The 13,650-nt window shown below is 37.7% G+C and overlaps 1 protein-coding gene across 2 annotated transcripts in view; it reads right to left on the bottom strand.

Moving 5' to 3' along the window:
• Nucleotides 1-7,452: 7,452 nt before the first annotated feature.
• LARS1 (leucyl-tRNA synthetase 1) overlaps nucleotides 7,453-13,650 on the bottom strand; it is a 71,280-nt gene continuing 65,082 nt past the window's right edge. For both annotated transcript variants that reach the window (XM_032336289.1, XM_032336290.1), the window contains 2 exons: nucleotides 12,765-12,897; nucleotides 7,453-7,844 (listed from right to left, as the gene is read on the bottom strand). In XM_032336289.1, the coding sequence (XP_032192180.1) occupies nucleotides 7,639-7,844; nucleotides 12,765-12,897 (339 nt within the window). In that variant the 3' untranslated portion in view covers nucleotides 7,453-7,638. The remainder of the gene's footprint in view (nucleotides 7,845-12,764; nucleotides 12,898-13,650) is intronic.

Raw genomic sequence — 13,650 nt, 5'->3', positions numbered from 1 at the left:
GGAAGGGATCTTGAAGGGGCACTAAAACCATTAGGTAAAAAAGAATGGAAACAGGAAGTTCTCAAGGTGCCAAAATATCACTCCACAGATTTCTCACTGCAAAAGAAAAAAATGTATCTTAGCTCTGGAGAGTTCCAGAAATACTCAAAATCTATCTTTAAATAGTAAGTTCTGAGTGTTTTTTTTTTTTTAACATATCGTTACAACAAAAACTCTGGAAGTGATTTCAAAAAAAATACCTTAAAAAAAAAATATATATATATATTTACACACAAACACCCCTTTATAATGGAAAGTTCTGAAAGTGATCAAAATGTATTCCTAAAATAGTTTTGGAAAATGCCAAATCTAGTATCATTAAGAGTGGGACAAACTCATATTATGTACCTCTTAGTACAACACAACATGAAATAATGTTTAATCATAATTTCATCAAGTTTCTAGACCACTGTCCAATAGAAATAAAATGCAAGCCACGGATGCAATTTTAAATTTCATGTTCTTAAAAGGTAAAAAAGGATGAAGTTAATTTTAATTATTTTAACATAATTTATTCAAAGCATTATTTCAGCATGTAATCAATAGAAGAGAGTATTATTAACTGAGATATTTTATATTCTCTCTGTCACACTAAGTCTTTGAAACTGAAGGTATGTTCTACACTTTCAAACAGCACACCTCAACTCAGACTCACCATCTCTCAAGTGCTCTAGACCCATGTGCTTAGTGGCTAAACTACTGCACAGCTCTAGACTGAACCCCCGGATAAGGACAATGAGGGACGGAAGAACAAATGACGGCTTAGTCCTCCAGAGTAAAAACGCAGGAACTAGTCCCCTATCACACTCCTAAGCCCTTAGGAACACAGATCATGTCCTTGCCTGTTGTTTTGCTTTCTGGAAGTGAGAGGAGGGGTTCCCACCTTATAACCAATCAGGCTATAAGCCTAACAGTGGGCAAGGAGAAAACTTAATCGATCCTACAAGTCTTGGGTGGCATCTGAGTATTTTCCAATAGAGAGATGAAGTTGTGTCCAAAAACAGCAAAGACAGGAAACCGTGTAACAGAATTCCAGCTAACACTGAGACCCCACCAGAGCCAGGCACGTTGATCTCCACCAAGTAGTCATTAGAACAACTAAATGAATGACTTTCTCAAGATAGAAAGAGTTGGACACAATGACCACAAACTAGAGAAGACACAAACCGATACTACCACACCAAAAATCTGCAGTGACTCTGCAGACAAATCCACTTCAAATTTCATCCTGGAATCTGAGAATCTTTGTAAGGCCTGATTTACTTAACCTGCTTCCAGTTATCCCCTCCTTTCTCCCAGATCAGCATTCCATTCCTGGCATTATCTCCCCAAACAAGCACACACCTGTTTTCACTTCCAAGCCCGATCCACACTGACTTCTAAGAGTTGGGAAGGTAGACTGCTCCGCTTCAACTGTTACTTCAGTCCTAACAATCCTCTGGGCTCTGCCTCATCTCTTCCCTCTGCTCCTTATCAACTTCTCCCTCCCTCAGAGCCCTGACAACACCTTGGTCAAACACATTCCACATTCCTGTTTTGCGTGTATGCATTCTTTGTTTAGTAAGTGGGTTGCTGGGCCCCCAGGTGGTTCAGTCCATTAGGTGTCTGATGCTTGATCTCAGCTCCAGGTCTTGATCTCGGGGTCGTGGGTTCAAGCCCTATGTTGGGCTCCACACACGGCATTTTTTTTTTTTTTAGAAAAAAAAAAAAAAAAAAAAACATGGGACGCCTGGGTGGCTCAGTTGGTTAAGCCACTGCCTTCGGCTCAGGTCATGATCCCAGGGTCCTGGGATCGAGTCCCGCATCGGGCTCCTTGCTTGTGGCGGAGTAGTCTGCTTCTCTCTCTGCGTCTGCCTGCTTATGAGCTTGTTCTCTCTCTCTCTCTGACAAATAAATAAATAAAATTTAAAAACCAAACCAAAAACAAAAAACCTTTTTTAAAAGTGTGTTGCAATGAACCGGAAGTATGGAGACCAGGGCTCTAGTTTAGCTCTGCCAAGAGTACACAGCATCTTCAGCAAGGCCGCTTCTCATCTCTGCTTCTTCAGGTGGCCTCTATGCAATTCCATCAGCACCCCAGCTACATGTCCTCGGCTCAGAGCCTTTATACCTGCTCTACCCTCTGCCCCAAATGCATTTTTGCCCAGATTATAGGCTAACAAAATTACGTGTTCATTTACCCTCGGACCTACAAGGCTACTGCTAGAAATTTACTGTTAAGATACACCTCCACAGGGGTGCCTGGCTGGCTCAGTCGGGGAAGCAAGTGACCCTTAATCTCAGGGTTGTGACTTCAAGCCCACGTTGGGTGTAGAGATTACTTTAAAATAAAATCTTAAAAAAAAAAAAAGAGACAACACCACAAATATAAAACCACATACTCAAAGTTACACACTACATAATCCTATACTAAGTCTATAAAATAGCAAAAGCTCAGAAACAATCCCACTGCCCATCCATAGGAGACTAGTTGAATAAATTGTGGTACACTTTTACAACAGTATGACACAAAGCAGGGAGAAAAGAGGAGACAGAAGGGGGAAGGGAGGAGAAGGAAAGATCTCTATACACTAAGGTGAAAAAATATCCAAGCTATGTTAACTTTAAAAAACAATGTGTAAAGTAATTATATATAACGTGCTACTTTTTGTATGAGAAAAAGAGAAATTAAAGTACATACACAGAAAGGACTAGTTGATGGTTGCCAGAAGGCAGAGGGTGCCGTGATGGACAAATGGGTGAAGCGGAGCAGGAGATACAGGCTTCCGGTTATGGAACAGTCACAGGGATGAAAGGTACAGCACAGGGAACACAGTCAGTGGGCCTGTAATAGCGTTGTATGGTGACTGACAGTAGCTACACTTGTGAGCACATAGACTTGCTCAATCACATGTTGTACCCCTAAAACTAGTGTAACATTGTATGTTAACTATACTTGAATTTTTTAAAAGTACACATATATATTTGCTTATTTGGGGGGAAAAAAAACACAGGAAAGAAACTAATGAGAATGTTTGTTATAGAGCAGGGAAGGGAATATTATGCAAGAAAGAAAAAATTCTCTACACGAATCAAGTTTTGACTTTTGAACTGTGTATTTTACTTATTCAAAAAGACCTGAACTTTACTTAGAGGATCTGTTGTTAATACTACTCCTGGGTTGATTATTCTGAAGTAACCAACAGACCAAATGAGTACATTTATTGAGATTACAGTATGTATGAAAAAAACAAAAAAAGAATCCCATCGGTCCACAGTGATTTGAAAACGATGAAAGAAAAAATTGAAAGCAAAAGGGAAACCTCTTCTTTACAGAACTAGATCTAATAAATGTAAAAGAAATTACAAAATTAAGAAATCACCTTCTTATAACTACCAATGTAATAATAAATGGCAGAAAGATGATGAATGAAGGCTGCCATTTCATAAAAGTTTATAGGTAAACAGGATATTCAAAGTCTCAAAATAATTACCTTATTAATTATAAAAGGGAAAAAGTACCTTCCCAATGGGGAAATCTGAAGATACTACTTTAACCAGTGATGGGAACACACTAACAATGTATCAGTATCTCAATCCTGATGTGTTATAATGGGAAACACCACCCACGTAGCCAGGCTTGCCAAGAATTTTAAATCTGAATCTAATAATGAGAAAATAGACAAATCCAGATTGTGAGGCAAACTACTAACAAATGCCATGGAGTCTTCAAAAATGTTACTGTCAGGAAATATCAAAAAAAGAAAAGAAAGCTCAGAAATTGTCTTAATGTGAAGAAGGCAAGAGACATGACCACAAAATGTAATGCTTGATCTTTGATTAGATCCTAAAGAGTTAAAAAAATAATGAGTTATTAGGGAAATTTTATTACTTCATTTTTATTAGGAAAGCTTGTTACCTAATATTACTGCATCATGTTAAATTTCTTGAGCCAAATATGTATACACACACACACACACACAGGTATAGTGATTATACAGGAGAATCTCCTAGATCTTAGGAATTACATGCTAAAGTATTAAAAGGTGAAGTGTCATGGTGTGTGCAACTTACTATGAAATGGTTCAGAATTTTTTAAAAGTATATTCTAAATGTAAAATGACACCATGCAGAAATTGGTGAAATCCAAATGAAGCCTATAATTTAGTTACAGTAAAATACCAGTGTTAATTGTTTAGTTCTAACAACTGACCCAAGGCTATATAAGAAGTCTGTTAACATGGGGGGAAACCGTCAAGGAGGTATACAAGAATTCTCTGTACAGTAAATACAACTTTTCTATAAATCTAAAGGTATTCCAAAATAAAAAGTTTATTTTAAAAAATGTGTAGAGAGAGGAAACAAAGGTGGCAAAAGTTAGCAATTGATAAACCTAGGTGATAGGTGTATGGATGCTCATTGGCCAATTCTTCTAACTTTTCCACAGGTTTAAAATTTGTCAAAATGTTAAAATAAAATAAAGCTACAGAAAGTTAAAAGTAAAAGGATAGAGAAAGATATTCCCCATGAACACTAACCAAAAGAAAACTGATATTGTATTAGTATTATAGCCTTTAGGCAAAAACATTTCTAAAAATAGAGGAACACTTCCCAACTAGAAAAAGTTCAATTTACCAGGAAGGTAACAGAATTTAAATTTATATGCACCTAATAAAACAGCATTAAACTGTATAAAACAAAAAGCTGTCTGAACTCTAAGAGTAAGTAAATCCATGATCTTGGGAGATTTTAGTTTCTCAAAAACAAAGCAAGAAAACAAAATAAAACAGTAGGATACAGATTTGAACAGTTCAGTCTACAACTATGACCTAAAGGACATATACAGCACATTACAACAACAGAATAAACATTCTTTTCAGATTATCATAGAACAAGTTAGCTTAAAAAAAAAAAAAAGATCTGACAGTATGTTAATTGAATTTAAATTAAAAAAAATTTAAGAAGATGTCAATTTAAAAAAAGTATATGAAAACTGTATACTGACTGGAACACAAGCTTGTCTTTATGGGAGGAGGCACAAGGTAGGCGTCTGAGGTGCTGGCATTGTGCTGTTCTTTGACCGAATGGCAATTACATAGGTTTTGCTCTGTTAATAAATTGTTTTGTTGCTGCTAATACTTTTGTTAGTTTAATTTTTATATATTTTTTTATATTCTGAGTTTATATATTTCTTGTTACTCACTTTTTGTGTGTGTATGTATCTCACAACTAAAGAATTAAAATCCCTTAGGAAGATACCAATCTCCTATCAATGCAGTAAGCCCAACGCAGCCTGTTTTTTCTTCAGCAATTCATCAAACTGCTGTTTCTTCAGCTGAGCACCAGATGAAGCAATGGGCTTACACTTATAGGCTTCCTTGTACAAAATTTATGTATCTTTAAACACAAGAAACATATTCAGCCCAGCAAGGGACGCCAATGAACTGAGCCTGCAAGAACAGAGGATCTATAAATCCCAACTCACATTTAATCCAAAGCAGCAGAGAGGTTCATAGGCTCATCTAATAAATAGGCATAATCATCCACAATATTAAAATTATTTTCCATCCTTGTTTTTCGTTTTTTTTTTTTTTTCCCACACACATATAGTTTAATTTACCAAAGTTAAACATAAGTGAGTTTGTATTTAGGCACTAGAAAAGATTATCTGATTTAGGGAATAACTAAGGCAGAGGGAGCAGCAGAAGAATCTAGAGGGCAAGCAACAAAATGGTGGCCCCATGGAAACCAACACAGAAGACATAACTATAGCTTATAATAATCTTAAGCCAATATATCCTGGGTTTACTAATTTATTATTATCGTTATTATTATTAATCAGTAACACCTACTGAAGACCTACCACTTGCCAGGTACTATGTTATATATATGATTTTCCTAGAATGTTTCAACTAAACATCTCGTGGTAAGCCTAGAAAATAGATAGACACATTATTACTTCCATTTTACAGATAAAGAAACGGAGGTTGAGTAATTGGCCAAGATCACCTAAGTAGCAAGTGGAAGAAGTGAAAATCTAAGCTAGCTAGTCTGACTTCAGAGCATGTACCCTTACCGGCTATGCTATGCCAGTCCTTACCAGATAAATGATGACTTGCACTTGACCTCTAAGGGATCTTTCAGTTCTAACATTAAATGACTTACTTCAATGAACCTATGATAAAGCATTCAGTGTGGCCAGTAATGTCAAACTGTTACAAAATAAAGCTCAGTAAAATCTCTTGACCTAACCTAAAAATCAGAACTCAGGTTACTTACGGTTATCAGTATTGGTCTTTGTCCATATTGTTTTTTGTTTTTTGTGTTTTTTTTTGAGATTTGTTTGCTTGAGAGAGAGTGCAAGTGCACATTAGAGTGGTGGGGAGAGACAGAGGGAGAGACTCTCAAGCAGACTCCCCGGTGAGCACAGGAGGCAATGCAGTCTCAATCTCACCACCCTGAGATCATGACCTGAGCCAAAATCAAAAGTCAGATCTTAACCTGAGCCACCAAGATGCCCCAGTCTTTGCCCATATTGAACCCTTAAAGAAATGGAAATGTTTTTCTCTAGTGTCAGTCAATACCTAATATTTTTCCTATGATGCATAATGGTACAGATAATATCAAAAGACATTCCAGCAGGAGTGAAACAATAAATCTGCAATACAGTGAACGTGATCTTTAAACATAAATGGACTTGAGACAAATCTGACAAATGCAGATTTCGGGGGGGGGGGATCCTCTTTTAAAATGCCTAAATTTAGCGTAAATCATTATAAACTGCTTATAAACTATTGATACTAGCCCTAAAAAATATTAGTGGTGGTTAATTGAATATATTAAAGCTAAAAGGGGCACCTGGGTGGCTTAGTGGGTTAAGCCTCTGCCTTGGCTCAGGTCATGATCTCAGGGTCCTGGAATCAAGCCCCACATCGGGCTCTCTGCTCATCGGGGAGCCTGCTTCCCCCTCTCTCTCTGTCTGCCTCTCTGCCTACCTGTTATCTCTTTCTCTGTCAGATAAATAAAAAAAAATCTTAAAAAAAAAAAAGGCTAAAAGAATTCTTATAAATGTAAGACCTATTTGTTGTTTATACAAAATACTTGTTATGCCAAAATATTCTCATGTATTTTCTTAAATCATCATGAGAGTTCTGTTCTTTAAAAAGTAAAACTAGCTGTCTAATTCAGTTTTTCTTTTTAAAAAAAGAAATACAACCAACTCCATAATGGTATAATATAAAAAGTTGTTAAATGATCCTTAGCCTTCATAAGTAGTATAAAGTACACCTGGGAAAGAAACACAGTGACATTTTTTGTGTTAATCTGAAAGATTAGAAGCTTCTGGGAAATACCACTGGTTATAAAAAACAAAAACAAACAAAACAAAACAAAAAAACAACTATGGTATAAACTACTTCTCTCAGAAGTCCCAAGAATGAAAAAAAAAAATTTTTTTATTAGGTTCAGGAATCCAAGATGACCTGGTGTAACTATGATTACAGAATTTGATGGTTAGAAATGAAATCTATTAAAGTCCAGCCTACAGTTCTTATAGCCAATCTGTAGACACAGAATAGTCACATCCCCAGAAACCAGGATGTATCTCCAATCTGCATGAGTTTAATGAACCAGATAGACAATTGTATCACCAATATCTGCCCCTAGCCCATTTTCAGTGAGATGAATTTTCTTGCTCATAAGGTCCACATGGAAAACAGCATGCTCAGAAATGGGGGTCTTCCCAGTGTGCTCTTTTCCTAGGACAGGAACTCGCCGAGGCCCCAACAGTGGATCATCAAATCTCATCAGCTTCACTTTAGAAAGGTCTATAGCAAGAAAAAAAAAAAAAAAAGATCAATATGAGCATTTAATTACAGTCACTGCCTCAAACCCAAGCCTGAGCCTGACAATTCAAGCTTTAAACACACTGGATGTTTATTAAAGATATTTTCAGGAGATTATTAAATAAGGCTCAATCTCAGAAAGCACAGCTGTATCTAGCAAATCTTCCTCCTGTGGCTTCTACCCACATCAAAGATTCAGAGACAATGATTCTGTGTAACACATCACCTTGAATGATAAACCAAGAGGAAAGACTGAGTATGTTTTTGAACACTATCCTGTATGGTTTCTCAAATCATTTTTTATACACTTCAATTAACCACTTTTCAAAATATCAGTAAGTCTAAAACTTCTTTCTCTTTCTTATCTTGGTTCCTGGGATATATTAAAACTGCAAGAGTGGTAGCTCTTTTCAAAAGAGACTTCTAGAGAAAGAATTACTACTCTAAGAAATAGCATTACCAGTTCCTTGTTTTGCTCCAAGGGTGAAAAGTGTTTGTATTACCAAGCTGATGCGAGACAAGAAGATGGAGAAGGACGGGGGAAAGGGCGCAGCTTTCTGGGTTTTGAGCTTCTGGATGAGCTCCAACCCTGCCCTGCTTGAGATTTTCCTGATCTGCTCTTGTGCAAGCTGATAAGATGGCTCCTGGCAAAGAAAGCACTTGTCCCTTGAACAAATTTATGATCCGACAATCCTGCCAACAACTGAGCCTAAAAAAATATTTATTTATTTCAGCAATTCTGAGACACCCTGACATCAAATGCTTTTATTTTATATGGTAGAAAAACATCGTAAATGACTACCAATTCTGATTCTGGGTTTAAATCTCATTCTGAGTGTAGCATGGCTAGTTATACTTAACCAGATCCGCAGAAATAGAAGTTATTTCCTGAATTAGTTCCCAGCCCTTTCTAAAGCAGATTGCTAGGTGGTCCGTGAGCTACACTCCCTCATGCTGCCTTAAGAGTATAAAGCTTAGCATGAGAGGGATAAGAGATAAAAGCAGACATTAATGCAGCTGGTGGCTATGCCAGGAGTACAAGTTATCCAGGCATTATATTCTCTTTGGGAAACAAAGACCGAAAGATTGCAAGTTTAGCGTAGGGATATTGAAGCTTACGGAATAATTACTGAGACGACCAGGAAGGCAAACCCTGTTGAAGAGTCTTATTTCGGGGAGAGAATACAATTCATTTTAACAGCTATTACATTTCAACATGCACACTGGTGATACTAAATATTTTGCTACGGAAGCAGTGAGAAGTTCTGCCAGCAGATTTTATGCAGGAGGCCTTTACTGCAGAGCTGCACCCCCCACCCCTCCCTCTCTCATTCTCCTTCTCTATCCTTCTCTCTCTCTCTCCCCCCCTTCCTCTCTGAAACAGACCTCTCTCATCATTCCCAGCAATTCTGAATCAAACTATTTCAAAGAACACTTAATACTCAATCAGCCATCTAAGTGACAAAACATATTTGCTTTGATGTTTCACCATGTAGCTCATTACTGCCAATATTTCTTAGAGCTTTCTTAGTATTTTACTCTTTTCTTACTGCAGACCTCTCTCATCCCTGGATATGTAGAAATTTAAGACTGCAACTACACAAGAATTAAGGCACTTAGAGAAAAGATGAGAGTGACTGAAAGTCCCCAGGGATTGATACTGTGACATGCAGCCTTTCACCTCCATGTTATCAGTTCATATGTGGCACAGGCTGGGAGTGATTTAAAGTCATTATCATCAAATAGTTGCTCAGTGGTCTTTGTGGAGAGAAATGATGGTTTCACTCCAGTTCCTCCTGGACCTAGATCATAATCACCTTCAATGCAATTGGCACTAATTGGACAACTTACTGGCTATTGCAGCAAATAGACTTGAGAAATACGTTATTGAATTTCACTCTCTTCCCATCTCATACACTCAATATACTCAGCCCCCTTAGATATCAAAGCATCCTGAGAGCTTTGGAGAAGTCTCAAGGTTAGAGCTCTTCTGCAGATACTTGAAGGAATATCAATTTCAAATCCCATCCTAACATTTCTATCCATTTTTGAAAATTCACAGCGGCTATGAACATCAAACTTAAAGTACTTTACGATAATATTATTCACAGCTAGTATGACAAAGGATGTAAGAATTATGCCAGAGGCTCAGTGAAAAAAGACAAGATACAGAAAACACACTTCAGTACAATTCCGAAGAACCTCATCGGTCCTGGATCTGAGCATATTTAAAAGGGAGGCAGTTGTAACATTACAAAATACAATTTCCAATCTAGGAAAACATCCTCTCACATGCTACAACTCCATAATAATCCTACCCAGTGAGTCCACAGAACTATCTATTTTCTTTAAAAGCCACTATAGGGGGCGCCTGGGTGGTTCAGAAGGTTAAGTCTCTGCCTTTGACTCAGGTCATGATCTCAGGGTCCTGGGACTGAGCCCCACACTGGGCTCTCTGCTCGGCAGAGAGCCTGCCTCCCCCCCTCTCTCTGCCTACTTGTGATCTCTCTCTGTGTCAAATAAATAAATAAAATCTTTAAAATAAATAAATAAAAGCCACCATAATGTTCTTCAAAGATAAGAGTTCTTCCTATTACAAAATCTTCTCAGGACCGAACACATGCAGTATAAAACAGCCAAATGGAAGGCCACAAAACGGCTTCCTGTACATTCATATTTCAAAGTTTTCAAGTTCTGCTTTCTGTGGCCTCTAAGTTCTAAGGATGGCATATGATGTAGGTCTATGACAATGTGGATGAACCTCGACATTTTGCTAAGCAAAATAAGCCACTTATTCACTATTTCATGATTCTACTTATACAAGGTACTTAAAATAGTCAAATATAAGGAGACAGAAAGTACAACATGCAGGGGCTACCAGGACTAGAGGAAGGGAGAATGGGGAGGTGTTATTTAATGGGCATAGGGTTTCATTGTGGGATGGTGAATAATTGTGATGGCTGTACAACAATGTAAATGTACTTGATGCCAGTGTACTGTACCCTTAAGAAGGACTAAAATGGTTAATTTCATGTTATATGTATTTTACCGCAATTTAAAAAAATGTTTACAAATGAAAAATCCCTAGCCCTAATATGCTGCTGCTACATAGAAAAACACAAGAGCATCCCTCCTGCTGACATGCCCGTCCCCTTCTCCCTCCCAGGTCTAATTTCCAAGGTTTCATCCAAACAGTCATTTTCTCTGTGCTTCATTCCTGATCACCATAGCTGGAAATAATCTCACCTTTCTCTGTGCTATTAACTTTATCTGTATCTCCCTTATTGTACACAGCATCAGATACAGCGTCTTAATGAATAAACAGTATTTTGCAGCTTCCCAAGGCCTTAGTACTTACACAGGAGTCCCTATATATATACCGAAATATGCTATACTGAGGGTCTCTCAAGAAATGTCAACAGAAGATGCATGAATGACCTCAAGAGAGCAAAAATTACCTGTAGAATGAATTCCAAAGAGCTATATTCAATCTTCTGTTGATGTAATACTGCTGACCTGAATATAGTTCCATAAATTAGGTCACTGTCTTAGATTTCAAAATCTTTTCAGAAAATTTCTACACTGATAGAATGTGACCCAATCAACTCATGATTGCCATCAAGAAGAGAGAGAGAATGCAAAACAGAGAATCTCAAGATTAATTTGTCTTTATAATTTGGAAGAGATATAATATAGAGATACACTAACTCCCTTCACACCCTGCTCAGCCACAGACCTGGCTGAGTGATTAAAAAAAAGAAGAAGAAGCTACAAATTATTATATTAAATCAAATCATGGAAGAGCTAGACTTAATCTTGATAAGAAATTAAGATTATTTACATATTTGAGCTGGAAGCACTATTTTTGTTTGTTTTTAAAAGATTTTCTTTATTTATTTGACAGAGAGAGAGATAGCAAGAGAGGGAATACAAGCAGGGGGAATGGGAGAGGGAGAAGCGGGCTCCCCACTGAGCAGGGAGCCCGATTTGGGGCTCAATCCCAGGACCCTGGCATCACAACCTGAGCTGAAGGTAGATGTTTAACAACTGAGCCACCCAGGCGCCCCTGGAAGCACATTTAGAAGAAAGAATACAAGCTTTGGAGTCAAAAAGACCTGACTTTGAACTCCAGCTCCAGGATTTACTACCTGAATGAAATCTCCTAGTCATTTAGTCTTTCTGAGCTCGGTGTCATCATCTGTAAAAGGGAATGATAAGGGGCGCCTGGGTGGCTCTGTGGGTTAAAGCCTCTGCTTTCAGCTCAGGTCATGATCCCAGGGTCCTGGGATCAAGTCCTGCTTCAGGCTCTCTGCTTTAGCAGGAAGCCTGCTTCCCCTGCTCACTCTCTCTCTCTCTGCCTACTTGTGATCTCTGTCTGCCAAATAAATAAATAAAATCTTAAAAAAAAAAAAAAAAAAGAGGGGGGGGATGATAATACCCTTTGCATTCTAGGGCAGTTAAAGGATTAAATGGCTAATACATGGCAGACACTCAACGAGTTTTTACTGTTTCTCTTCCTTCCCCAGGAACAGACCTAGTAGGCAGGTTAGTTTAAAATATTAAGTATATGTGTGCCTTCAGTATAAAAACTGCTAAGAGATAGGAATTGCTTGTTACAATTTGAAAGCTAGATGGAGACTTAGAAAAATATCTAATCCACCATCTTCATTTTACTGAAAGAGAGATCAGTTTAGAGTTGAAGAGACATGGCCAAATCACCAAGCTACACACCCACAATGTCCCAAAGAAAATACAGGCTTCCTGAGTCTGAGTCCAATATTCTTTGCACAAAATGACACTGCTGTCCCTGAGCAGACCAGTTACTCTTCTTTCTCCCCTCTGCTTAGAACTCATCGTATCCACGAACTACTGCCAAATGTGCATTTCAGGGAAACCATTTACCTTTGATTCCTCGGTCCATTTTCATTAAACGCCTGATGATAGAATCGCGGTTATCTCCTTGCCTGATTTCAATTTTGGTTGAGAAGTGGCCATTGGATGGCTGGGGATTCACTAGGGAAACTGCCACACCAGGCTAGGAAAATAAAGAGAAAACGACTGTTATACGAAATCAAACTTGAATACTGCTGAGGGAGAGAAAATCTCTGCTAAATTTTTAATGCCCAATGAAAAATTTAATTCTGGTATTCTAAAATCAAGACCAAGGGATACTCAAGTATAAAAGAAAAAAAATGTACAAAAACTCATGCTTACACCAAATGTTAGATAAAAACAACTCTGAATACATACATCAGTACTAATGATGGAGAACAACATTATTTATATTTTCTCTTCTTCAACTCCCATCACTTACTGAATTTCTACTATGTACCAGGCACTGTACTAACCATTTTATAGACATTATTCCTATATCCTGCAAGGTAGCTCTTTAAAACCCCTTTCACAGATGAGAACCTGAGAACCAGAAACATTTTAAAAGTACTTCAAGGTCACATAATCCGTAAGAGGCAGGGGCAGGATTAAACTCAGTTATATGAGGGGTGGGGGGGAGGGAGAGGGTGGTGGGGTTATGGACACTGGGGAGAGTATGTGCTATGGTGAGTGCTGTGAAATGTGTAAGTCTGATGATTCACAGACCTGTACCCATGAAGCAAATAATACATTATATATTAATTAAAAAAAAAAAACTCAGTTATATATCATACTACGTCCTACATTATATAAGCTACATAGTCAAAGACCCTGCTCATTATTTTAAGTGGAAAAAGTCAACTAAGTCTTATGGAAGACTTGAAGACATAGTAGATTAATAAAACATTTGAATATG

This window comes from Mustela erminea, chromosome 3 (genome assembly GCF_009829155.1).
Source record: "Mustela erminea isolate mMusErm1 chromosome 3, mMusErm1.Pri, whole genome shotgun sequence".
NCBI classification, from domain to species: Eukaryota; Metazoa; Chordata; class Mammalia; order Carnivora; family Mustelidae; genus Mustela; species Mustela erminea.
The sequence above is the reverse complement of the archived record's forward strand: the minus strand, read 5'-3'. Positions and strand labels throughout refer to the sequence as shown.